At 45.9% G+C, this 27,825-nt stretch overlaps 1 protein-coding gene across 1 annotated transcript in view; it reads right to left on the reverse strand.

Annotated features, from left to right (window-relative positions):
• LOC117357305 overlaps positions 1-27,825 on the reverse strand; it is an 86,836-nt gene that overhangs the window by 36,724 nt on the left and 22,287 nt on the right. Inside the window, exons 4-8 of the mRNA XM_033937676.1 lie at positions 23,804-24,054; positions 14,766-14,936; positions 14,549-14,639; positions 6,396-6,549; positions 2,790-2,950 (exon numbers count right to left, since the gene is read on the reverse strand). Coding sequence (XP_033793567.1) covers positions 2,790-2,950; positions 6,396-6,549; positions 14,549-14,639; positions 14,766-14,936; positions 23,804-24,054 — 828 coding nt within the window. The remainder of the gene's footprint in view (positions 1-2,789; positions 2,951-6,395; positions 6,550-14,548; positions 14,640-14,765; positions 14,937-23,803; positions 24,055-27,825) is intronic.

Here is a 27,825-nt window from a genome sequence, read left to right on the forward strand (position 1 = left end):
CTGCGCAAAGGAGCGCTTTTATGGTTTTTGCTATTTAGACAATGCTCCACACGGTGCTGTGGCACCATGCAGAGATAAAACAAAACAAAAAAGAATCCAACAGGTTTGTAATACGGAGCCCAACAACAAAACCAAAACGAATACAGTTAGACCCCGGTTTGCGAGTAACGCGGTTTGCGAGTGTTTTGCAAGACGAGCAAAATATTCTCACAAATCTTGCATCGCAAACTGAGCGTTGACTCGATAGGTGAGCCCCCACCTCCAAGAACCGTCATCCCCCTCAAGAACCGTCATCCCAAGCCCTTACTGCAATCGGGCACTGGCACGCATACCAACCCACAGGACGTGCTGATGCCGAAAGAGCCTACCACCTGCCACTGATCTCTGCTGGGCAATTAGAATCTCGGAGAGAGCGAAAGCCAGAAGGCCTTGAGCATGCGCAGATGCTCAAGGCCCAGCAGAGATTAGTGGCAGGATCTCTCGGCACCGGTATGCAGCACCAACCCACAGGACATGCTGGTGCCCAATCGTGGTAAGGGTTTGGGTGGGCAAGCGGATGGGCAGGGGGACGATGCTGGTTCTCGGGGGGGGGGGAGGGCGCCAGAGGCCTCAGGGGGGGTCTTTTTGGGAAGTGGAACAAATCATCTCAGTTTCCCTTACTTTCTATGGGGAAACTCGCTTTGATATACGAGAACTTTGCTTCTGGAATGAATTATGTTCACAAACCAAGGTTCCACTGTAGTGTAAAACGAGTTACAAGCAGAGGAACTTTATTGCAGTCAATAAAATAAGGATGGTTCTCTGTAATAAAAAGACAGGACCCGACATGGTCCGTGTTTCGAAAACACTTCCTTCTCAGGGGGACCAAATTATATAATGTCTCGCATATCAAGAACCATATGAGGTCGAACAATGGCGTTAGATTTGCGAGAAACAGTGACGTAAAGCTCCTGTTTTGCTGTTACACAGTGTGTGAACTGGTTGCGAAAGATCATGCCAAGATCACATAGGGCTACCAGACGTCCAGGAAAAAACCCAGACATGTCCTCTTGACTGTTTGGGTGCCCGTATATTTTCTTAAAAGGGGGGAATCTGTCCGGGTTTTGCAAGCTCTCTTGACTCCCCCTCCCACCCCCCACCCAATACTGAATGATGTGTAATTAATAGAAAAATGGCATCTAATCATGACAGAAAGATGTTAATGGCTCCCATATTTTAATTTAATTACTCAATAGAGAGATAAGTTCCTTAGTAATCTGTGGCTAACAGGGACTATTTTTCAATTTTTTCACAGCTATAAATCATTTAGAATACAAAATACTTGTGGGTGCAAAAATTATAACGATAATAAAATTATATAAATAATTAGTGAAGTGCTCAGACCTGATAACCCATTTAGTAGTGATGTCACCACTATGAGGTTAACTAGGGGACCATCATTGCATTCACTTGTCCCCTGCCATCCCTGAATATTGAATATTATGTCCTAACTAGTGGTGGTACTTATCTTCGTTCAGGGGTTGTTCATGTTGAAGGTGTTAACTCTCATTGGTGACTGGTGTCTATTAAAGTGCTCGTGCTTCTTTAAAAATGTTGTTAGTTTCTTAGGTGATCTCCCGTCCCCCCGACCCGGATTTCGTCTCTTCGTCAGGGAGGGACACTAAGAAATTTCAAACAGCGAACTGATATCGGCTCGCTATAGTCAGTCCATTCTGAACTTCTCTGACTATAGCGAGCCGATATCAGTTCGCTGTTTGAAATTTCTTAGTGTCCCTCCCTGACGAAGAGACGAAATCCGGGTCGGGGGGACGGGAGATCACCTAAGAAACTAACAACATTTTTAAAGAAGCACGAGCACTTTAATAGACACCAGTCACCAATGAGAGTTAACACCTTCAACATGAACAACCCCTGAACGAAGATAAGTACCACCACTAGTTAGGACATAGTATTCAATATTCAGGGATGGCAGGGGACAAGTGAATGCAATGATGGTCCCCTAGTTAACCTCATAGTGGTGACATCACTACTAAATGGGTTATCAGGTCTGAGCACTTCACTAATTATTTATATAATTTTATTATCGTTATAATTTTTGCACCCACAAGTATTTTGTATTCTAAATGATTTATAGCTGTGAAAAAATTGAAAAATAGTCCCATATTTTAATAAAATTTTTATAATTTCCATTCTGTACCGCTATTAATCTTTCCATTCTATATATGTGACATACTGAGTTCCACCAAAAATTAAAATTAAGCCTACTGTGATCCTTCCAGTTATTAGTAATATGTTGGATGGCAACTCCAGTCAAAATCATTAAAAGTTTGTTGTTACACGCTGATATCTGACTCTTTTTTCTCATAGACATTCCAAATATCACAGTATCATATGACAACGCTACATGGTTTTCCAATAAACAATTTATTTGATCCCAGATTGAGTTCCAAAAGGCTAAGATATGGGGACAGTAGAATAAAAGATGATCCAAAGTCCCAATCTCTAATTTACAATGCCAGCATCTATTGGACAAGGAACTATTTAACTTTTATATTTTCACTGCTAGGCCTCTGGCAGCTCACATTTTTCTGTAGCCGTATAAAGCAAAGTGTGAGGCAATATTGCAGTTCCTTGAGAACCCTAAGATCATGGCCTCTGATGTCACAAGCTGAATGGAGCAAGCACCCACGCTCAGAAAAGTTGGGAGATGTTACCAGTCACTGACAGATGAAATGGGTGCAGTGCTCGTGTCAAAACATGGACAGAAGTGCAGCTGCAGCTTTGCTTACCTGAGGAGCTGAGTACAAAGGCGCTGGGCTTCCTCTGGGCGATCACTAGCCCCTACCAGCAGGGTGCGCTCTTTCAGGTCCTCACAGTCAATCCAGAAGTGCAGGAGAGAGATTCCGAGGGTGCCCTGGAGGAACTCCCGGAAGCTCTCTATTCCTTCTCTCTGTGAAACAAAAGGAGAGAGAGAGCAATTAAAAGTCTTGAAAGCAGATCTTGAGTGAATCATGGATTTCCTGTGATCTATAAGACCCAGTGAATCCAGATTTGTCTGATATGTGGGCCTGTTTGGAGATGGTAGAAAATTGTTTGCAAAATAATAAGCTGATACTCATTTTAAAGATAACCAAGGCCTGTTGGCTTTCTATTCAACTTACAAGACCATGGTGGTGCTGGATTTTTAGAAAGATCAGGTACAGTTATGCCAGCATTTTCGTTATCTAAGAGTTATCCTGGATTCAGATTTAAACTACCGGTATTTGAAAAACAGGTTTCTGCATATGCTATGGGCTGTGCACCCTTTTTTGATGAGACAGCATAGAAACAGAACCATAGAAACCTGATGGCAGATAAAGGCCAAATGGCCCATCCAGAGCATCCACTATCTCCTCCTCTCCCTATTGGCTAAGGCTCTTAACATTTGCATCTCCTCTTCCTATAGGCTAAGGCTCTTTACACCTGTATTGTGAGGTCATAGAGCTTTATGGTTATAGAAACCTGATGGCAGATAAAGGCCAAATGGCCCATCCGCAGCATCCACTATCTCCTCCTCTCCTTATTGGCTAAGGCTCTTAACATTTGCATCTTCTCTTCCTATAGGCTAAGGCTCTTTACACCTGCATTGTGAGGTCATAGAGCTTTATGGTTATAGAAACATGATGGCAGATAAAGGCCAAATGGCCCATCCGCAGCATCCACTATCTCCTCCTCTCCTTATTGGCTAAGGCTCTTAACATTTGCATCTCCTCTTCCTATAGGCTAAGGCTCTTTACATCTGCATTGTGAGGTCATAGAGCTTTATGGTTAGAGAAACATAGAAATATGACAGCAGATAAAGGCCAAATGGCCCATCTAGTCTGCCCATCTGAAGTAACCATTATCTCTGTCTCTCTCTAAGAGATTCCACGTGCCTATCCCAGGCTCTCTTGAATTCAGACACAGTCTCTGTCTCCACCACCTCTTCCGGGAGACTGTTCCATGCATCTACCACCCTTTCTGTAAAATAGTATTTCCTTAGATTACACTGGAGCCTATCACCTCGTAACGTCATCCTATGCCCTCTCATTCCAACCCTTCCTTTCAAATGAAAGAAACTCGACTCATGAGGATATTTTTTTTGTGTTCACTTTTGGAATCTAAATTACAGAATGATAGGAATGATAAAAAAGGGGATCACGAACAGATCAGAGAAGGTTATCATGCCGCTGTACCAGGCCATGATATGCCCTCACCTGGAGTACTGCGTCAAGCACTGGTCGCCATACATGAAGAAGGACATGGTACTACTTGAAAGGGTCCAGAGAAGAGCGACTAAGATGGTTAAGGGGCTGGAGGAGCTGGAGGGTTTTTTTAAAACCCTGCTAAGCTAACTGCTTTTATCACATTCTCTAGCAAAAAAAAATTCCGAGTTTAATTACACGTTGAGTGAAGAAATATTTTCTCTGATTTGTGCTAAATTTACTAACTCACAGATTCCACCATAAGTATATTAGTTAGTAGGATATGGGCCTGAATCCCCATCTCTATGGGTGACTACACCACCCACTAGCCTACTCCAGGGACCTGCTTGCTGATCCAGTAGGACTGGCCATAACATCTGGATCTATCATACAGGCAGGTATGTACTGTTTCATTCACATCTTTGGGGAGTGGGAGGGGGGTTAGTGTCCACTGGGAGAGTATAGGGGCATCATCCCTCCAATGGTCATCTGGGTACCTTTTGGCACTTATTCATTGTTAAAACAGGTCTATCTCCTTCAGATTAAATGCACTGCAGACAACCACAAGAGAAATTCATCTAGAGCAGGGGTAGGGAACTCCGGTCCTCAAGAACCGTATTCCAGTCGGGTTTTCAGGATTTCCCCAATGAATATGCAGGAGATCTATTTGCATGCACTGCTTTCAATGCATATTTATTGGGGAAATCCTGAAAACCCGACTGGAATACGGCTCTCGAGAACCGGAGTTCCCTACCCCTGATCTAGAGAATGGGTTTCAAAGATGGTGAATTGGAAGAGTTTGGTGAGAAAAAAAATCCATCTGCCCCTTTAAGCCACTTTTTAGATGTTTTTATTTTTCTAAAATGAGCTTCAAAGTGACTCACCCCAAAATCCCACAGAGAGTCAGTGACAGACAAAGGATTAGAACAGAGGCACAAAGTGATTCACCTCCAAGGGCACATAGAGAATCAGTGACAGAGCTGGGATTAGAACTGAGACTCAGGAAAATAAAGTGAAAAAGTCTGTTATTGAGAAAGACATGGGGGAAGTCACTGCTTGCCCTGGATCGGTAGCATGGAATGTTGCTACTCTTTGGGATTCTAGAATCTTGTAACTCTCTGGGATTCTGGAATCTTGCTATTCTTTGAGATTCTGTATGGAATGTTGCCATTCCTTGGTTTTTGGTCAGGTACTAGTGACCTGGATTGGCCACCATGAGAACGGGCTACTGGGCTTGATGGACAATTGATCTGACCCAGTAAGGTTATTCTTATGTTCTTACATGAGTCAAGTATAGGACAGTTAAGCCAATGTAACATTATTGATGAGGTTGGCTCTGAGGCACTGTTGAGTGAAGCATTATGACATCACGATGTCAGCTATGGAATGTTGCTCTCATTGGGGTTCCGGAATCTTGCTATTCTTTGAGATGCTGGAATGTTGCTACTCCTTGGGTTTTGGCCAGGTACTAGGGACCTGGATTGGCCACTGTGAGAACGGGCTACTGGGCTTGATGGACCATTGGTCTGAACCATTATGGCTGTTCTTATCCTCTTATGTATGCCAAGTAATGACAATTAAGCCATTGCAACATCACTGCTGAGGTTGGCTCTGAGGCACTGTGGAATGAGGCATTATGACATCACAATCTCAGCCCTGGAATGTTGCTCTCATTGGGGTTCCAGAATCTTGCGATTCTTTGAGATTCTGTCCGGAATCTTGATTCTCTTTGGGGTTCTAGAATCTTTTGTTACTGTTTGAAATGCTGGAATGTTGCTACTCCTTGGGTTTTGGCCAGGTTCTAGGGACCTGGATTGGCCACCATGAGAACGGGCTACTGGGCTTGATGGACCAATGGTCTAACCCAGTAAGGCTATTCTTATGTTCTAATGACTCATCCCAAAGGAGTCTTGGAGTGAGCACAGACCTGGGAGTAGAAGCCCATCCATTGCTACAACCACATGATAGGATAACATGGCCATATTACATTCTGCTGTTCCACAAGACCCTGCTGGGTGAGACAGTCAGAATAATGCTGCCCCTCTCAACCTATTAGATGTATTGTACTTTTTAAATTAATTTGTTTGTTATTACAAGTTATGTATATGAATATTGTAATCGGCTTAGTCTATAAGCGGAATAGAAAATTTTAACATAAATAAATATAGTCACCGTCCCCAGAGCTGCTTCCTTCAGCTTCTGCAGAGAGGAATTCCTCACACTCTCAGGGAACTCATACTCTTCCTCATCCTCAGAGTCACCCAGCTCCTCATCCAGGCTGAAGACCAGGATGTGTGTATCTTGGGGGGTGAACTCCAGTTCTCGCCTGTGGAGAAGACGCTGATTATGACCAAGCTTCGAGAGATCCCTGGGCCTTTCTACACCTGGTGCTTGCCGGCTGCACAGTGTCTCCACTAGAGTCCAATCTCCACAATAATAATAAATTTATTATTTTATACCGCCATTACCAAGAGTTCTAGGCGGTTTACGCCATAAGAAACTGATCAGCAAAATACATTCATACCATAAAAATGAAATCACTATAAAAAGTTAAAAATGAATTGCAATCTTAAAAATACCCAACTAAGTAATAAATTTGTCAAACAAAGAAGACTTAACTCATTTCCGAAAAGAACAGTAAGATATGGCTTGATGAATACATTCACAAAACCAGGATTATAATTTACCTGCCTGAAACGCTAAGGTCTTATCAAAAAAGGTCTTATATCTGACACCATTTGGCTTAGGATAGGCAAATATGTAAGAACTTGTATTCCTTGATGGTCTATATAACTCACTAAGACATTTGGGACACTGTGCTACCGGGATACAAACTATACCGCAGAGACATAGTGGCTCAAAAAGGTGGGGGCATTGCCATATATATATCAAAGAGGGAATTGAATCTACAGGAGAGAACACATCACAACTGACAGATAAGTTAGAATCTCTATGGGTCAAAATTCCTGGAACAAATGGAATGGAAACGAAGATCGGTATCTACTACTGACCCCTAGGGCAGTCCGAAGAAATTGATGGAGACATGATGGATGAGATTAAACACAACTGCAAGGGAGGCAACACAGTTATCATGGGTGACTTCAACTATCCGGGAATAGACTGGAACCTAGACACCTTTTCCCTTTGAAAATTTACTATCATGTTCTCAAGAACAAAACTATCCATCCACTTTGCCTCTTCTATTTCGGTGGATGGGGTTAGGCGGGGGAAAGTTCCTCTGTATATTGAAATATTCAGTACAATTAGAAATGTCTACTCACAGAGAGGCCAAATCTAGCCCTCTAACAAAACCAGTGGCTACAGGACTTGAGTTAAATTCCTGGCCAGGGGACTTTAAGTTCTCCCAGTTGGGTGGTAGATCGGATGGTGTAGTGGGCTAGACCAGTGGTTCCCAACCCTGTCCTGGAGGAACACCAGGCCAATTGGGTTTTCAGGCTAGCCCTAATGAATATGCATGAAGCAAATTTGCATGCCTATCACTTCCATCATATGCAAATCTCTCTCATGCATATTCATTAGGGCTAGCCTGAAAACCCGATTGGCCTGGTGTTCCTCCAGGACAGGGTTGGGAATCACTGCATTAGATAACATTATCAAAAATCACAAATTTATAGACCATCAAGGATTACAAGAAGTTCCAAGTTATTTACCTATCGTAAGCCAAATGGTGTCAGATATAAGAGCTTTTTTGAAAGGATCTTAGCGTTTCAGGCAGGCAAACTACAATGTTGGCTCAGTGAATGTCTTCATCAAGCCATGTCAAGTTTCAAGTTTAATGAGGTTTTGATTAATCACTTAATCATAATTCTTTTCGAAAACTAGTAAAGTCTGCTTTGTTTGACAAATTTATCACTTAATTAGATCTTTTTAAGATTATAATTACTTTTTTAACCATTAATTCTGGTTTTATCCTATGATATGTATGTACTTTGCTGATTGTTCAGTTTCTTATGGTGTAAACCGCCTAGAACTCTTGGGTAATGGCGGTATAAAAGAATAAATTTATTATTATTATTATTATTATTAATAAATTCAATAAAATTAACAAAACGTTATACATATTTATCAAACAAATAAGTTTTCAATAATTTTCTAAAATCCTAGTAAGAGAAGGATGACATAACCAGACCGCTTAAATCCTTATTCCATTTACCTGCTCGGAAGGCCAAAGTCATTTCAAGGAATCTCTTACACGTACAGCCTCTTAAATGTTTGAGTACCTGAATAAATTAATGTAAACCGTTTTGCGCTCCTCTGAGAGAACAGTATAGAAAATTGAATAAATAAATAGAGATGGAAAAGGGAACAAAGTGGATGCCACGGGGGCGGTGATTAATATCAGACAATGCGAAAGGCTTTCAAAGGCTCTATTTCTCCATTTCATCAGATGTATCACACTAAACGGTGAGAGATGACAAATGTCCTTGCGCTGAATGAAGCTGCCTGTTTTGGAATGTACTGGCCAATAATTTGGGTCTGTGAAATTGAACTGCTGTAAATGTCAACGCCAGCCATTTAACCCTTTCAGGACCATAAGGATCGTAGGCCAATTTTTGTGGTTTTGACGACATTTTTATGGTAAAAAGGGCTTGCAGATGCCAAAAAAATTGATTTTTTTGGTGAAATATCATTATTTTTTTTTTTAAAAAAATCACACTTCTGGCTTATGGACCGTGTGGCAAGTGAATCTTCTCGTCAATCTGGCAACGACGCTAATGAATGAATGTCGGAAACAGTTTGTTTACATAAAGGCAGTATCCTATGGAATCCGTACATATCAAATTTAGAACTGTAGACTATCCCAATCAAAATTGATAGGATTTTAAAGTTATGGGACAAATAGGTCCCTTGGTCCTGAAAGGGTTAAACTGAATCCTTTGCAAGACACCTTGAGGAAGAGGAACGTGCTAGACTAAGGCGCTGGTGAGTGGCTACTGCTATCTCCTTTTTAGAAAAGGGTTATTAGTGAAAACAGGAAGAATAAAGATGGCGAGGGCCCTATATAATAGCTGCAGTTAAAATACAGTGGTACCTTGGATTACGAGCATAATCCGTTCCAGGAGCATGCTCGTAATCCAAAATGCTCGTTTATCAAAACAAAGTTCCCCATAGACAATAGTGGCAACAGCAACGATTGGTTCCAGAACCCGGGGACTGTACTTGTCGGGGCCGGGTGCTGCAGTGCCGTCTCCTCCGTCCGTCATCGGAAGAAGAACCCGACAGTGCCACTTCAGGGGTGATGCCAGCCGCCAGAGAACCCCACAGTGCTACTTCGGGGGGGGGATGCCAGCCGCTGGAGAACCTCGCAGTGCCTTCAGAGGGATGCCTCCTCCATCCGCCGGCCAGCCCTCCACGTCGGATGCCCCTCGCATGCTGGAGAGCCCCTACCCGAGCCCACGCAGCCGAGCGCTGCCCCACCCGCACGCAGCGCATGATACGCACAACGCCGATGATTGACACTATGCGCGTCACATGCAACGCACAGGAGGGACAGCACCCAGCCACACAGGCCCAGACAGAGGTCCTCCAACCTGAGGAAGGTACCCGATATAGAAGGCTGGCCGGAAGACGGAAGAGGAATCCCCTGTAAGTGCTCATTGATCGGGGCAGTGCTCGGTTTGCGAGTCAAAAGTTTGCTGAGTGTTTTGCTCGTCTTGCAAAACACTCGCAAACCAGGTTACTCGCAAACCGAAGCATACAGTTTAGGGGGTGAAGAACTTTTGTGCAGGAAAGAGGAGCAGGGCTTGGGTGATGATCCTAAGCTCAACAGATTGAAAAGACAACGGCAAAAGCTAGAAGGTATGGCCAGTAGGAAAAAGAAAGTATTGATGCCCTTGTACAAGACTAGTGAGACCTCATGTAGAATATTGTGTACAATTCTGGAGACCACATCTTCAAAAAGATATAAACAGGATGGAGTTGGTCTAGAGCAGGGGTAGGCAATTCCGGTCCTCGAGAGCCAGAGCCAGGTCAGGTTTTCAGGATATCCACAATAAATATGCATGAGATCGATTTGCATCTCAAGGAGGCAGTGCATGTAAATCCATCTCATCCATATTCATTGTGGATATCCTGAAAACCTGACCTGGCTCTGGATCTCGAGGACCGGAATTGCCTACCCCTGGTCTAGAGGAAGACTATTAAAATGGTCAGTGGTCTTCATCATAAGGCGTATGGGGACAGACTTAAAGATCTCAATATATGTACGTACTTTGGATGAAAGTCGGGAGAGGGGAGATATGAAAGGAAACTCTGAATTGAGGGGGCATAAGACGAAGGGAACCTCAGAAAATACTTTTTCACGCAAAGGGTGGAAAGGCCTCACAGTGAAGTGGTGGAGATGCAAAACGTATCTGACTTCAAGATAGCTTGGGACAAGTACGTTGGATCTCTAAGGGAGAAGGACAGCAAACGCCATAGATAGGCCAAATGGTCTTTGGCATTTTCTGTTTCTAGACGGGTAATCTATATGTCCCTAGTGTTTATAGTAAAAACAATTCTTTAGCTGTCTTCAAGACTGGCAGAGACTCAAAATCGTAATGGGCACTTGCTCATTGTCAAGCAGACGCTAGTCAAGCCGCTGCATTTTGAACTAGTTGCAGAGGAAGCAGCCAATTCGCTGGCAAGCCCACATTACAATAATCCAAGACGCTAAGTACCGCTGACCAAACGACTGTTGAGAGAGTCTATCGGGACCAACCGGGCTAGACTGAGCAGTCTCTCATAGGGTTGCCTCTTGAATATAGGTTTTCTCCATGGTGGCTGCATCAGCCTTGACCATGTGGACAGAATATTACAACATTTTTGCAAGATCTCTTCTGCCCCAATCTTTGTGTGACCAGAATCAGAGGCAATAGGATTGTGGGGTGAAGGGTGGTCTGGAGGGAGGGGCAGAGGTGGCACGGGTGAATAGAAACAGAAAAAATGAAGGCAGATAAAGCCCATATGGCCTAGCCAGTCTGTCCATCCCTTTCTCGACCTGAGAGATCCTGTGTACTTCTAAATATTACCGAACTACCACAGGATTATATGGAAAATATTTACGCGGGGGTGCTGAAAAGTTCTCAGGCCAACCAACCAACTTTCTAAATTCTGAGTGTTATTTTGCCACTGTAGCTGAAAAGAGCGTTATCTTATTTCCTTAAGTGCCAATCTGCAGAAACAAAATACTACATTTTGACCTTGTTTCAGATCATTGATTGAACCATAATCCACGTCATTCTCTTCTTGGTTGAGTTGAGAACTTTTCAGCACCCCCTCATAGTCAAAACAAACCATAAAAATTCCTACATAAGCAGTGTTTCTGCTGCTGTGAATTTTTTTTTTCCCATAGAGGAAGATTTTTTTTTTTGCTGATGAAGATATCGTTCTTGGAAATTTGAGAAAATGCTTGTTTAGCTCTCTACCGGGACTCAGAGGCTTTGTCCTTCCCACAGCCAAGTTTGAATTATAAGTACCGTATTTGCCGGCGTATAAGACGACTTTTTAGTACCTTAAAATCCTCCCCAAAGTCGGGGGTCGTCTTATACGCCGGGTACAGTTTACATGCCCTTACTTGCGGGGCTGGATGTACTCAGTCGCGCGGCTCTTCTTCTCCCTACCTTCTCTGCTTGCAGCACAGAGCCGAACGGAAGTCTTCCCGACGTCAGCGCTGACGTCGGAGGGGAGGGAGGGCTTAAACAAAGCTTAAACAAAGCCCTCCCTCCCTCCGACGTCAGCGCTGACGTCGGGAAGACTTCCGTTCGGCTCTGTGCTGCAGGCATGGCAGGTAAGGAGAAGGAGAGTAGCCTCGCGGTACCAAGAGAGAGGGGCGGCCGCCCCGCCCCGGTTGCAGCACAGCCGGCCAGGTTCCCTTACTTTTGTGGCACTTCCCCGACCGATCGATAACAGCCCGGGTCCGACAATCCTCCCTGCCCTGTAGCCGCGAATCTAAATTACCTTCTTACAGCAGCTGTAAGAAGGTAATTTAGATTCGCGGTTAAGGGCAGGGAGGTTTGTCGGACCGGGGCTGTTGTCGGTCGGTCGGGGAAGTGCCGCAAAAGTAAGGGAACCTGGCCGGCTGTGCTGCACCCGGGGCGGTAGAGAAGGTGTGCGGAAGAAGGGGTCGTCTTATACGGCGAGTATAACACAAAACTCTATTTTTTAACTAAAAGTTGGGGGGTCGTCTTATACGCCCAGTCGTCCTATACGCCGGCAAATACGGTAGTTTGCTCCGGCCACATCTGCGTGTGTCATGTCATCTGCACATGCTCAGAGGCCCTACAGGTGCGGCCGGAGCTAATCAGGGCTTTCTAAAACCCAGACAAACTGCTGGGTTTCGGAAAGTCCTGGATTTTCCCGGACATCTGGTAACCAAATTTAAATTGCAAAACATAAAGGAAGTAGATATAAATTACATTTTCTATTTGCTTAAAAATAAAATTATGTGTGCTAGATTTGTTCTCTAGCCATTTTATTCATGTATGTCAGTCTCCAGTTACTGCTTTCCTGTGCCTTTTCTTAGCTCTTTTTCCACTTCTCTCCTTTCCTATCTTATTTGTCTCTTCTCTTACATCCATCTCTGATTTCAGTCTTTTCCTTTTAACTCTCTTCCTTTTAATTTCTGCCTCTCAATGGGCTCAATTGTATTCATTCTTACTATCCAGTCTTTAATCTTCCTCCTTTTCTGCATCAACCTACAGTTTTTCATCTCCCTCACCCCAGCCTTCCATTTTCTCATTCTTTGATTCCCTGGTTGTTTTGGTAACAGTTTCCCTCTCTCTCTTCTTCCCTCTATCCAGTATCTCCTCTCTTTCTCTATTCTATTCCGTATAGTACCCTTCTCTCTCTTTTCCTCGTCTGCCTATTATCTCCTGCCTTCCCTCCATCCAGCATTTTCCCATCACCCTACTGTTCCCACCTGCCCATCCATTTGTCCAGGTTCAGCATCTCCCTCCATTTCTCTCTTCCTTTGTCAGGATTTGCTTTCTCCCTATTGCCTCCACATCCAGTTTCCTCATCTCTATCCCTATTCCTGACCAATGTCCAGCATCTCCTGACCTTCTCCATGTCCCCTATGTCCAATATCTCCCTTCTGTCTTCCTACTCACTTCATATCCATTATTTCCTGTTACCCCACAATTCCCATTCCCAATAATTTCTAGGTCCCTATACTCCCATGTTCTTTTTATCTCCTTAACCAATCCAGCATCTCCTCCTCTAAGCCAGCATCTTCCCCTATCCTCTCTCTTCCCCTATGCCAATCCAGCATCTCCCCTGTCACCCTCCTCATGTCTACCATCGCTCCTTCTCTTCATGAACAAACATCCCCTTTCCCTCCATCCTTCCCTAATTCAGAAACTCCTCTCTCTTTCCCCCTTCCAAATTTTATCCAGTGTTTAGGTTGTCATGCTTCTCCCCTTCTAATGTTCAGCATCTTTCCCATCTCCCAACTGCCCACCCCATCTTCCTCTCTCATTCTCCTCTCTATAGGGTCCAGCATGCCCCTTTGTCTCCCTACCTCCTCCACCCAATATCTCATTCTTAAACAACTTTGCCACTTAAGTTAGGCACTGGTAGGATGCTACTGGTGCCTAAGTTAAAGATGCCATTTATAGGATATGGACCGAATCATATTGCTATGTTTGTTAGTGTGTCGATTAAGGCTTCATTGCATTATAGGAAAGACAGGTATAAATTTCACGAGTAATTATGCATCTGTGGTGTTTGCCAGCCCACATTTTCAAAGAGAGATTCATCAGGGAGGTTCCCTTCGGAAACTGGCATGCAGGGCTGCAAGTGACCTGGCCAGTGCAAACCTTGTCCCTTTATGCCATAGATTAACCGATTTACACATCACGCAACAAAAGCCCACCTCTTCGAGACTGCTTTCACCCTGGGTTCTGCATCCTTAACCCTATATGTCTGTCTGTCCAAGTTAGATTGTAAGCTCTTCCGGACAGGGACCATCTACTAAATGTTAAAATGTACATTACTGCGTACGCCTTTCAGCACTATAGATGTGTGAAATAGTAGTAGCAGCAGCGCATGGTTTAACTACTACAGATGAAGGGTAAACACATATGGACAGAGCGTTACCTTTCACTTAGGGAATGAGAAGACTCTTCCTCTAGGAAACACACTTGATCCTTCTGCTTCCAGCTAGGAGATTCCTGTGGTCTTATAGAGTTTGTCCTGCTGAGGTGTCTCTCTGTGAACATATGGTAACCCCTCCTTAAATGAGTTCTATAATTACATAGTAAATGACTGCCAATGATTTACCAAAATGGTCCATCTTGTCAGCCCGGCAATGATTTGCTTCTTACGTGTGTCCTTGAAGCATTATATAAATGTTTAGTAGTACTAGCTGTGATACTGGTGAGGTGAATTCAAGGAACAGAACTGGAGAAATTAATCCTGCAAAACAGGAAGTACTTTCAAGAGAGACAGGACTATCAGGAGGGGGTTTCTTTTGTAGGGGGTCATATGTCATAGTAGATAGACATGCTCTGTTCCAATCAGAAATCTTAAAAATAACCTTACCATCTGTGACTCCTAACCATGAGTCTGAGACCAGCAGGTCTCTGCTATCATCACCGGAGGAGTGTGGGGCATTGCCCGGTTCCTGGAGATCCAAAAGGATGTAATATCCCTGCAACACACCCTGCCTGGTGCTGTCCGTCAGGTACATTTCAGTGAAGCGTGAAAGGCGGCCTGTGAAACCAAGGCAACGGGTAATTGTAGTAAAAGGACCCGGGGCCTGTAAGCCTAAGAACAGCATTGTATAGTTTCATGACTCGTTTGTATCTTTTGACCATTGCTCTAGGTGACTCGTAGTTCTAGCTAGTTCCACCTGAGTTCTTGTCAGTATTACCTGCTGATACCTAGTAATGTCTATTGGTTGCTATGCAAAGAGAGCAGATATCCTTTGTATACTGCTAACAGCAGGCAGATGAATTGGTTTTAGGCATGTGCTATCCTGTGTGTGTTTGAAAGGTAAACATTGCATGCGAATGTTAGTATAAAGGAAGCCCCTCAGCGTTGTCATGCTTGTAGCTCATCTGCGGAGTGAACACGTGCACTGCCCAGAAACCCCTCCCATGGAAGAAGCTCCTCACCTGACCGTAAAGGGCTACCTGGTTTGTGAGAGGCGGAGGTTGCAGGCACCCATGGTGAAGTATTATTTGTTTTCTCTGTAAATAAATATTAGACTCATTCTTAGAAGAAGTTAGTGTGTGCTGTTCTATTCTCTTTATAGAAATCAGTGGGTTGTCAAGCGTGTTTTGCACTGGCCTGTTGTGACAGTCTGGTTAGGCAAAACAGTAATGTAATCAGACATATTTCCATATACAACGCAGAACAGATTGGATGTACAGCTCCACTTAGAATCAGACCCCATTATTCAGCCAGTCCAGATGCTCTTGCAGCATTTGTCAAGGAAAAAGTCAAAGTGGATTTACAAGAGTTAGAGGATCACAGAATTCTGGTTAAGATGTAGGAGCCATTGCATTGGGAAGATCACAATATGCATAGATCCAAAACCACTCAACTGGGGATGTCATAGAAAGACCTTCTTTCCAGGGGAAAAACATAGTTTTTCTTTTGGATATATTTAGAACCAGCATATTTTCATGGAGCCACTGACTAATTTGTTTGACCTTCTGGTTAATGCTTATTATATCATTAGGTGTGAGCAGCGACCCCCCCAAGCTGCTGTCGTGCCAGTGTCGGCTCTTCCTCTGATGTCACTTCCTAGGTCCAGGTCCAGGTCCAGGTCCAGGAAGTGATGTTAGAGGAAGAGCCGATGTTGGCATGACTGCAGCTTAGGGGTTGCTGCTTGCCCCAGGAGCATTACAGAGGTACAAGGGAAGGGAAGCAGTGTGCATGTATGGCAGTGGGGGTGGGGAAAGAGCAGAGGCGGGAAGGAGGGTGCCCGTACCCTCATCAAGACAGCACCCACGGTGGACTGCCCCATCCCCTTACTATGCCACTGGGTTGAAATGATATGCCCAGGAACACAATGAGCTGCAGTGGGAACTGAACTCAATTCCCCAGGATCTCAGTCCACTGCACTAACCATCAGCCACTGGATATTTGAGAGTTTTACAACTTCTGTGAGGAACTAAACCAGGTAGCATGCTCTGTTCAATTTCCCTTCTGTAAAAGGTTATAAAATCAAGAAATTCCTAAATCACTCTTTAGCATCTCAGGCAGCTTCTCGTGAAAAAGAATTTCGATCATTGTTGCTCACATTTTAGAAAACAGCTAAAAACCTAACTTTTCTCCAAATACCTGACTAGCTGAACCATTCAAATATACGATTGTGTTTAATGTTTATAATCCTTTGTAAACCGCGTAGAACTTTTTGGTAACGCGGTCTATAAGTATAATGTTATGTTATGTAGCAGATGTTGAAAGAGTTCATGCCGGTGATAATTGCTATCAACAGATGCATTTCATGAATTGTGAATCTGAGCCCTTTGTCCAGAGCTGCTATATGTAACATAGAAACATAGAAACATAGAAAGATGACAGCAGATAAGGGCCATAGCCCATCAAGTCTGCCCACACCATTTACCCACCCTCTTAAGTCTACTGACCCCTAAAGTACAATAATTATACTGTCATTCTACTGACCCGCTCATTCAAGTCCTAGTGACCCTATCCCTTGGCATGACCTCGTAGGGATCCCACATAGGTATCCCATTTGTTCTTGAAGTCTGGGATGCTGCGTGCCTCGACCACCTGTACTGGAAGCTTGTTCCAATGCTCAATCACTCTCTCCGTGAAGAAGTACTTCCTGGCGTCTCCACGAAACTTCCCTCCCTTGAGTTTGAGCGGATGTCCTCTTGTGGTCGAGGGTCCCTTGAGAAGAAAGATATCCTCTTCCACCTCGACCCGTCCCGTGATGTACTTAAAAGTCTCAATCATGTCTCCCCTCTCCCTACGCTCTTTGAGAGTGTAGAGCTGCAATTTGCTCAATCTTTCTTCGTACGGGAGACCCTTTAGCCCCGAGACCAACCTGGTGGCCATCCGCTGAACCGATTCAATTCTGAGCACATCCTTACGGTAATGTGGCCTCCAGAATTATGTAAGTTCAGATACTGTGCAAAAACCCCTGCACCCTCACCCAGAATTTATTAGACCTTGGAAAAAGGTGGAAACAGACATTTCAGAAACGATGAGAACCTCCTAGTGATTTACTATTAGAGTAATTACTTTGAAATCAATCGCATGGCTAGCACCATGTTTAAAGATGTTAAATATTGCCATAAGATGCATCATGGTATTCTGGAAGAAGTTTTTAGTACAAATTCTCCATTCAGCTCGAGAGTCTGTAGGATTTTCATAATGATTTGAGTTCTAATATGCAACATCCTCTCCCATCCTTAGTTGAATGGGGAGGCAGAAAATGCTGTCCAATCAGAAACACTTTGAGGCCTGAGTCTGCTGAATAAGATTATGTATAAAAAGATAGCACTTTAAAATATAATTAGAAAATGTAACTAAGACCAATGATGACTTTGGCATGTATAGTCTGCGTGTGTTGAAACTCTTATTACACCGCTGAGGTTTGAAAACGAATGTAAGACTGTTATTTGCTGAATGGAAAGTGTTTGTCTATATAGACCTTGAAGAAGTTGAAAAAAAAGTTTGATGCCTTTACTATATATATATCTATATCTATATATATCTATAATAATAAAACCCTAGAGTGCGCATGCGCTCTTGAAACTTCGTGAGTCCTGGCGCCGTGAGGTGTGCATCCGTGCCGAATTCGATTTTCGAACACGGAGGCAGGCCAGAACACGGAGCAATTCCCCCCTCGCCGTCACTCACCGCCAGAGTGCCATCTCACTGCTGCCGCTGATTCGAAGGCGGGGGGCACAGGCGCACCTGCCAGCATCTTCCCTCTTGCCTGCTCACCCGCCCGCTGCGGCTCCTCTCTCGAACGGGTCGGGGACCATGGGCGGGCGGCCCGCAGACAGGAGGTTGCCAAAACGCACCAAGCTTTCCCGGGGGGGGGGGGGGGGGGGGGGGGAAACGGCAAGCGATGGTGAAGAGGGAGTCAGAGCAGGCCGCAAAGGCTGTCGGTGCTTGCAGGCCACGGCGGCTTCAGGCGGTTGTCGGTGGAGGGCAGAGGTGTCGGTGTCGGCTTCAGGCGGATGTCAGTGGAGGTAAGGGTTGCTGCTGGACATGGGAAGAGGTGCTGATGGACGGGGGGGGGGGGCAAAAAAAAGGAAGGGAGGCCTATTGCTGGACAGAGGGAGCAGGAAAGAGGTGCTGCTGGACAGGGGGGAGTTAAAACAAAGGGAGAAGGGCTGCTGCTGGATAAGGGGAGCAGGCAAGGGGTGATGGACAGCCGAGGAAAAAGAAAGACAGAAAGAAAGAAATACAGAAATAGGCTAAGGAGAGAGAGAGAGAAATAAATAAATACAGACACACACACATATTCTAGCACCCGTTAATGTAACGAGCTTAAAGACTAGTATATATATATAGTAACATAGTAACATAATAAATGATGGCAGATAAAGACCCGAGTGGTCCATACAGTCTGCCCAACCATATATGTTCCATATATTAATTTAGTTTAAATGGTCCTTTTTCTTAGATATTTCTGGGCCAGAAACCCAGAGCCCTGCCCAGTAGTGTGCTTAGGTTCCATCCAGTGGCGTACCTAGGGGGGGGGCCGGGGGGGGGCGGGCCGCCCCGGGTACCAGCCCTGAGGGGGTGTTCCCGGCCTTGCCGCTCAGTCCCCCCCCACGCCCGAAGGACCGCTCGCCCCACTGACCTTCCAGCACACCTATGAAGCAGCCCGCAGCAGGATCGCGCCGTCAGCAATCCCTCAGCTGCTTGGGCGCTGCTTCCTGCGCCGCGGTCCCGTCCCTCCTCTGACGTCAGAGGAGGGGGCGGGACCGCGGCGCAGGAAGCAGCGCCCAAGCAGCTGAGGGATTGCTGACGGCGCGATCCTGCTGCGGGCTGCTTCATAGGTGTGCTGGAAGGTCAGTGGGGCGAGCGGTCCTTCGGGCGTGGGGGGGGCAGTAGCTTAAGGTAGCCCGGCGCAGGAAGCAGCTCCTAAGCAGCGCAAAGATAGCTGACGTCGCGATCCTGCTGCGGCTGCTTCATAGGTAGTGCGGGGAGGCCAGGGGGGCGAATGGTCCTTCGGGGTGGGTCGGGGCATCAGGCCTTCAGGGGGGGGCGGGCGGGCGGGCAGGCAGACTTTCAAGGGGGAGGGGGGTGACAGGCAGGCAGGCAGGCCTTCAAGGGGGGGTGCAGGTCTTCGGGGGGGGGGGTGCAGACCTTCAAGGGGGTGCAGGCCTTCAAGGGGGGGACAGGCAGGCAGGCCTTCAAGTGGGGGGACAGGCCTTCGGGGGGGTGCAGGCCTTCGGGGGGGGTGCAGACCTTCAAGGGGGTGCAGGCCTTCAAGGGGGGGACAGGCAGGCAGGCCTTCAAGGGGGGGACAGGCCTACAAGGGGGTGGGACAGGCCTTCAAGGGGGTGCAGGCCTTTGGGGGGGTGCCAACCTTCAAGGGGGGGTGCAGGCCTTCAAGGGGGGGGACAGGCCTTCAAGGGGGGACAAGCAGGCAGGCCTTCAAGGGGGGGACAGGCCTACAAGGGGGTGGGACAGGCCTTCAAGGGGGGGCAGGCCTGTGGGGGGGGGCCAACCTGCAAGGGGGGGACAGGCCTTCAAGGGGGGACAAGCAGGCAGGCCTTCAAGGGGGGGTCAGGCCTTCAAGGGGGGGACAGGCCTACAAGGGGGTGGGACAGGCAGACCTTTAAGGGGGGACAGGCCTACAAGGGGGTGGGACAGGCAGACCTTTAAGGGGGGATAGGCCTTCAAGGGGGGACAAGCAGGCAGGCCTTCAAGGGGGGGTCAGGCCTTCAAGGGGGGGGACAGGCCTTCGGGGGTGCAGGCCTTCGGGGTGGGTGCAGGCCTTCGGGGTGGGTGCAGGCATTCGGGGTGGGTGCAGGCCTTCGGGATGGGTGCAGGCCTTCAGGGGGGGACAGACCTTCGGGTGGGGGGTACAATCCTTCGGGGAGGGTGCAGGCCTTCAGGGGTGGGGTTTAGGCGTTCAGAGGGGGACAGACCTTCGGGTGGGAGGTAAAGTCCTTCGGGGGGTGCAGGTCTTCAGGGGTGGGGTGTAGCCCTTCTGAGGGGGGACAGACCTTCGGGGGAGGGGGGTCCTGGTGTAAAAGTACACAGAGGGAGAGAGGGAAGGGGGGGTTCAAAGATACGTGCATATGCCAGACTTTGGGGGTTAGAAATAATGGGTCTAAAAACAGAGGAGTGGGAGAGAGATGGTGCATAATGGGATTTAGGGAGGGAAGGAACAGAAAGGGAGAGAACTTGGAAACAGGGGATGGTGTGGAGGGGGGATAGAGATACTGGATAGGAGGATAGTTGGGAACAGAAAGGGAGAGATGGTGGATCCTGGGGTGGTGGGGAGTTGAGAAAAGGTGAATCTGTGGATGGAGACAAAAAAAAGGAAAGATGCCAGATCTCCGGGAGAGGGAAGGGAAACGGAAGGGGAGAACAGAGATGGCAGACGGATGGTTAGCACGGAGAAAGGAGACCCTGGCAAGCAAGACAACAAGAGCCTGGGACCAACAAGATTTGAATATTGATCAGAGAACAAAAGGTAGAAAAAATAATTTTATTTTCTGTTTTGTGATTACAATATGTTAGATTTGAAAAGTGTACATGAGACAGCTTGAAATAGGAACTTTTCTATTTTTGTGAATGGCAAGGCTGAGTTCAGTTAAAATATATGCTTTATAAGAAAATATAATAATGTGTTTTATAAAGTTTATAAGCATTGCTGGCATACTCGGTGAGGTGTTCCTAGTGTTGGTGGTGGTGGTAGCATGTCAGTGTGTTGAGAGGAAGAGGTAGTCTGGGAAATTCTGCTGAGCAAACTCTGGGCCCATTTCCACCCCCAGTTAGTCCACTCCACTCAACTGGTTCACACACTGAGTGGGTCTTTGGGTGTTATTTCTGGGTAGTTGTTTTAGAATCTCTTCCAGTGGTTTGTCAGTATCTCCTTCTGGTCCAAGGAAGGAAACTTTGTCAACCTTAGCATTGACCTTCAGAATATGTTTGTAACAGCGCTGCTTGTGTGGCATTAGGCTATGTAGTGATCGAAAGAAAAAAACAGACCTTTGCACATTTTTGCACTATATGGTGGGTGTATGAGGAGATTCATTTCCTGCACAGTTAAGTCCATGTGAAGTTACCTTGTGCTGTATTTGACATCTAGCAAGGTCTCTGTTTGGAAGGAAAGATCTAAGCTTAAAAATGAAGTGGCCAGAAGTTATGTTAAAAGTAGATAGCGTAGCTGGTTTTAAGAAAGGTTTGGACAAATTCCTGGAGGAAAAGTCCATTGTCTGTTATTAAGACATGGGGGAAGCGTCTGCTTGCCCTGGATTGGTGCACTCAGCAGCAACAAATACTAGTTTTGGCTGGCTCTTTCCCCGCATTTCTCCTCTCTTCCCCACGATTTAATATCCAGTTCAGGCAGTAAGTAAATGCATCGGCAGGGGGGGTCTGGTAAGTCTTGGGGGCTGGGGATGGAAGGTGAGAATCAGTTCTGTAGGCTATCAGAAATTTGCTTAATTATCTACTCACACAGAAAAGCAGTAAAGTCAATAGGTTCTCTGAGTGGGAACAACCTGTTTGATCTTGCACTCTTGTGATTGACCAATTGTTTATCACTGTTTAATTTATCACATTGATTAATTTGAGCACACCTGAGGTGTCCTATGATGGTGTGCACTGCAGGCAGAGGAGCCTTATTGTGTAAAGCACTGGAGAATTCTCTCCTCTCGCTTACCTCTCACGCTGAGGACACCCTGCTTTAGTATAATCATTTATATGATTTATCTTATAAACATTATTACGTGGTCTTTTCCTCAAGTGCTGAGACATCAGGTTGTTCCCACTTGGAGAACCTATTGACTTTTACTGCTTTTCTGTGTGGCTTTAACATTTTTGCTATTCAGTATACCTAAACTATTATTCAGTAGAAAAAATATGGTTTGTTCAATCAAATCCTGTGTGGACATTGGACTTCTATGAGTGAATGTTCTGCTTGATTGAACAAACTAAATTTTTTCTACTGAATAATAGTCTAGGTACAATGAAAGTAAATAGCAAAAATGTTTGAGTAGATAATTAAGGAAATCTTTTTCATATTGCTTGCTTATGGACTGGGAAAAAAGACTGTTCAAGCAAATGTCTCCAGAACTGCTTTAATGGAAAAATGTGATTTTTTTTTTTTAAGTACTTTGTGAAATTTATTGTTGTTGTGAAATTTATTGTTATACTTTGTTTAAACTTAAAAAGCGGTGTCATTAACAGTGAATCTAATCGAAAAATCGATTCAACAGGGTGAATCGAATCGAATGAAATATTTTTCTCTGAATCGGGCAGCACTATTGGCTACCATGAGAATGGGCTACTGGGCATGATGGACCATTGGTGTGACCCAGTTAGGCTATTCTTATGTTATGTTCTCATCTGTAGGGGCCTTTGTTTTCACTTCTTATTTTAATGTATTTTTTTCCTGGGAACTTATCAGTGTTTTTTTATAATGGGAACAAAAATGGAAGAGAATTAATGTGTGTGGAATGGGGGGGTAACTAATTTCTTCAGCTAAATAATTCAATCCACTTCAAACAGACATAGGAGAACTCACGCACCATTCACACACCCTCCAACCAAAAACGTCAAAAGAAAAAAACTGTTCGACAACCTCCTAGCCATTCGAGCTGCAACACTTGACCCCCAACTCTACAACCTATTGACCTCGACCACAAACTACAAAACCTTAAAAAAAGAAATAAAAACCCTTCTATTCAAAAAACACATAAAACCAAACTAACATAATCAGAACTGTCCCAAGCATCACCTGCAACTACTCCATATGTACTTCTGATGTCATGACAATTCCGACATAATTTATGTTATGTTATGTTTGGAATAATGGTTACATAAATGAGGTTCAATAAAAGAAAATTTTCACTGCCTGTTTCTATTCTGACCATTTATTCCATTTCATGGTTATTGCAAAAAAAAAAAAAATTTTTCCATGGGGGGGGGGGGTGTCAAAAAAATGATGGGCCCCGGGTGCCACATACCCTAGGTACGCCACTGGTTCCATCTACTGGAGTCTCCATCGAAACCCTCCCCAGCCCGTCCTCTGAATCTGAAATACATCACAAGTTGTCTCACATGCATGTTTTTTCTCTGCTCTGGAAGGAACATTCTAGGCCAGGGGTAGGCAGTTCTGGTCCTCAAGAGCCACAGGCAGGTCAGGTTTTCAGGATATCCACAATGAATATGTATGAGATGGATTTGCATGCACCGCCTCCTTGAGATGCAAATCTCTCGCATGCATATTTATTGTGGATATCCTGAAAACCTGACCTGGCTCCGGCTCTCAAAGACCGGAATTGCCTAACCCCTGTTCTAGGCTATACATTCTAGGGCAAAAGAAAGGGGATGTTTACTGTGAAAAGTAAGCAGACGAGAATCTCAGAGCTACCACTGGACATCATCACCTATACACCGTGACATACCTATGTTGGCAGGGGTGCTGTGTGTGCGGCTGGGCATCCTCTGAAGCGGTGCCGCGTTCATCCCTGACAGTCCCTGTGAAGGTGATGGCTGTGGGGCTCCAGGTGTGGAGGAGTGGCTGGGGAGACTGGATACCGTGGTGCTATTAGAGTGACAGCTGTACCCGCGAATCCCATGGCGACTCACCGGGTGCTGATCGTCCAGCCGACGGAGCAGTAACTTTGCCAACTTGTACTCCAGGTAAAGAAGAGTTCTGGGGAAAAGCAGTCAAATCAAGAGCTGTAAAGCTTGGCTAGAGCGCCAGGAGTAGTGACATTTGATTCACCACCTACAATGTCATTCCCATATGACTTATGGGACAAGACTTGGTGCAAACAGCCTCCTAGCCCATGCCAGCCCCTGACACACTTAAAGTGACCCACTCAAGCTATCCAGACAAACTAAAAAGATTGCATGGAAGAATTAGTGGTAGCTTTACTGGATGGCTGATGTGATGGAAATTTTGCTTTAGATGTGATGCGTTACTGTGCATGTTTTTCAGCTCTTATTATTTCTTCTTTTTTATGCATTACTACAGGTGTTTTTCAGGTTTTATTGCTTTTTTCAGCTTTGCTTAGGAGTTTCATTTTATCTTTATATCTTTTGTGTCCTTCCCCTTCCTATTGTTTTTGATTTTAATTGTCTTTCTTTTTATTAATCAGATTGTATTTCTTTCCTATTCTTTCCTTGTGTTTTATTATGTTTGCAAAGTTGGTTTTTATTATGTTTCGTAGATTTAGTCTTTTTTGTTAGTTATGTTTGTCTCCCCTAACTTTGTAATTTTATCGATTTGTTCATCGCTTAGAATTTGGAATAAGCGATTAATCAAATTTTATAATAAACTTGAAACTTGCATTAGTGCAGACATTTTTCTTGTTTTAATGTGATGCATTACTGTGCATATATTCTGTGGGGGGTTTTGTTGTTTCTTCTTGTTTTCACATGCATGTTTTTCAGGTTTTATTCTTTCTTCCTGTTTTCATGTAATGCATTACTGATTTGTCTGATGTTGATATCACAAGGTATTTCTACATTCAGGCAGCTCAGACTCTGCTCAGTCTCACAGAGCCTGAGCACTAGTGCTGCCCGATTTCCGATTCAAATCGATTCACCGATTCACTTCGGGTGAATCGATTCAAATCGATTCCCTTTTTTAAAAAAATTGACCTTGTCGATTCGGTGCCCATGGATTGGCTGCTGTTGCTTCGGGGTGGGGTTACGCGTGGCACGGATTGTATCTGAGGTGTGTGAGTGGGTGTTGCTCTCGCCTTCTTTCTTCCCCTTCGGGGAGAGAGCTGGTAGGCGATTGGTGGGGCGGGTGAGTTCCCCCACTTCCTATGGTGGCTCGCGGCTGGTGAGGGAAACGGTGGGCGAGTGAAGGTTAGGCCCCTTTCTACTAAACCGCGCTAGCGGTTTGTATCGCCGGGAGCCGCGCTGAATGCTGCACGTTGTTCCCGATTCTCATAGAGTTCCTATGAGCGTCGGGAGCTGCGTGCAGCGTTCAGCACAGCTCCCGGCGATAAAACCCACTAGCGAGGTTTAGTAGAAGGGGGCCTAGTCTAGAAACGGTTCCGCATCTCCCCTCGTTGTCTGTCACTGCCGTTATGGTGAAGAAGCCCGCGAAGGAGCAGGACGAGGTCGGGGGTCGGCGAGTACAGGAGCTGGGCTCCAGCCTGCCCAACCGCCACTGCTTTGAGTGTGAGCAGCACGGGGGGGGGACATAAATTGACATCACCGTCAGAAGCTTCGTGTGCACCTCCTGCTCCGGCCTGTTGTGAGTATCCTTTAATAAAGGTCCCAGGGTATCTATGAGACAAACTTGGTTTTTCTTATTACATAGAGCAGTTTGGACCCCAGTTCGTTTGCAGAAATTAGACATCTCGAAGCTGGGACATTAGATCATTTATTATTCTATTGTCCATTGATACTTAGAGCTCCTTTTACAAAGGCGCGTTAGCAGTTTAACGCACGTGATAGTGCACGCTACAGCGCCAGACGCGCTGGCCGCTACCGCATCCTCTTGAGCAGGCGGTAGTTTTTGAAAACAAAAATTGTGGAATACAGATGTTCTGGAGATAATTTATTAAACACTGACATATAAAAACATGAAAATTCAATTAAAAAAGTACAATGATAAAAAATACTGTGATAAAAATCCACCCGGACCCTATACGGTCCGTTTTTTGGCGAACACGCCTTCCTCAGGGGTCCAATGTAGAGAGTTGCACGGGGACAGAAATCCCACCCGTCCCCGCCAAAGTCCCACCCGTCCCCGCGAGGAATCCCACCCGTCCCCACCCGTCCCCGTGAGGAATCCCTCCGTCCCCACCCGTCCCCGCGAGGAATCCCCTCCGTCCCCGCCCGTCCCTATAAACTTCAGAAATAGTTATTTCATTTAATTATGCTACTGAATTAAAGGCTCTGGTAGAAACCCATTTACAAATAAGCAAAAAGACTTTATTAATTTGAAAATATTAATTGGGAAGAATACATACTTTGTAAACGGGTTTCTACCAGAGCCTCTAATGTTTATAAATTTTTATCAACACAACTAATATACTATTTTATCCTGAAGCAAAAAAAAAAAAAAAAAAGAAATAGAATTCTTTTCCTACCTTTGTTGCCTGGTTTCTGCTTTCCTCATGTTCTCATTCAATTCCTTCCACCCACTGTCTCTCTTCCTTCTGCATCTTCCATTTGCTCTGTTACTGTGCCTCTCCCTTTCTTCCCCCTTCCAAATTGGTCTGGCACCCATCTTCTTCTCTCCGCTCCCCCCATAGTCTAGCATCTGTCTTCTTCCCTGCCAGCGTCTTCTCTCTACTCTCTCTTCCTCATTTCCTTTCAATGTCCTTCTCCCCCCATCTTCCCCATGTCCTTTCAGCGTCCTTCTCCCTCTCTGTCTTCCCCATGGCCTTTCAGCGTCCTTCTCCACCCCTTTGTCTTCCCCATGTGCTTTCAGCATCCTTCTCCCCCCTCTGTCTTCCACAAGTGCTTTCAGAGTCCTTCCCCCCCGCCCTTCCCATGGCCTTTCAGCGTCCTTCTCCACCCCTTTGTATTCCCCCATGTGCTTTCAGCGTCCTTCTCCCTCCTCTGTCTTCAAGTGCTTTCAGAGTCCTTCCCCCCCCTGTCTTCACCATGGCCTTTCAGCGTCCTTCTCCCCCCCTCCTTCTCTACCGCCCCGGGTGCAGCACAGCTGGCCAGGTCCCCTTACTTTTGTGGCACTTCCCCGACTGACCGACAACAGCCCCGGTCCGACAAACCTCCCTGCCCTTAACCGCAAATCTAAATTACCTTCTTACAGCTGCTATAAGAAGGTAATTTAGATTTGCGGCTACAGGGCAGGGAGGATTGTCGGACCCGGGCTGTTATCGGTCGGTCGGGGAAGTGCCACAAAAGTAAGGGGACCTGGCCAGCTGTGCTACAACCGGGGCGGGGTGGACCGCCCCCCTCCCTTGGTAGCCACTCGAACCGCGAGGCTACTCTCCTTCTCCTTACCTGCCCTGCCTGCAGCACAGAGCCGAACGGAAGTCTTCCCGACGTTAGCGCTGATGTTGGAGGGAGGGAGGGCTTTGTTTAAGCTTTGTTTAAGCCCTCCCTCGCCTCCGACGTCAGCGCTGACGTCGGAAAGACTCTGTGCTGCAAGCAGAGAAGGTAGGGAGAAGAAGAGCCGCGCGACTGAGTACATCCAGCCCCGCAGGAGCCCCGCGACCCTCGGAGGCGTCCCCATGGGATCCCCGCGACCCTAGGGGGTGTCCCCACGGGATCCCTGCGACCCTAGGGGCGTCCCCACGGGATCCCCGTGACCCGAAGGGGGAACCCGCGGGATGCCCGCGGGTCCCGCGGGATTCCTGTCGTCCCCGTTCCCGTGCAGCTCTCTACACCGCAGACAAGCTGAAGTAGCAAAAAAAAAAAATGCTAAGGTGGTAGTTTTTGGCCAGCGTGGGGGTTAGCGCGTGATGAAAAGTCACGCACGTTAACCCTGTTA

The sequence above is a fragment of the Geotrypetes seraphini genome, chromosome 3, assembly GCF_902459505.1.
Source record: "Geotrypetes seraphini chromosome 3, aGeoSer1.1, whole genome shotgun sequence".
NCBI lineage: Eukaryota > Metazoa > Chordata > Amphibia > Gymnophiona > Dermophiidae > Geotrypetes > Geotrypetes seraphini.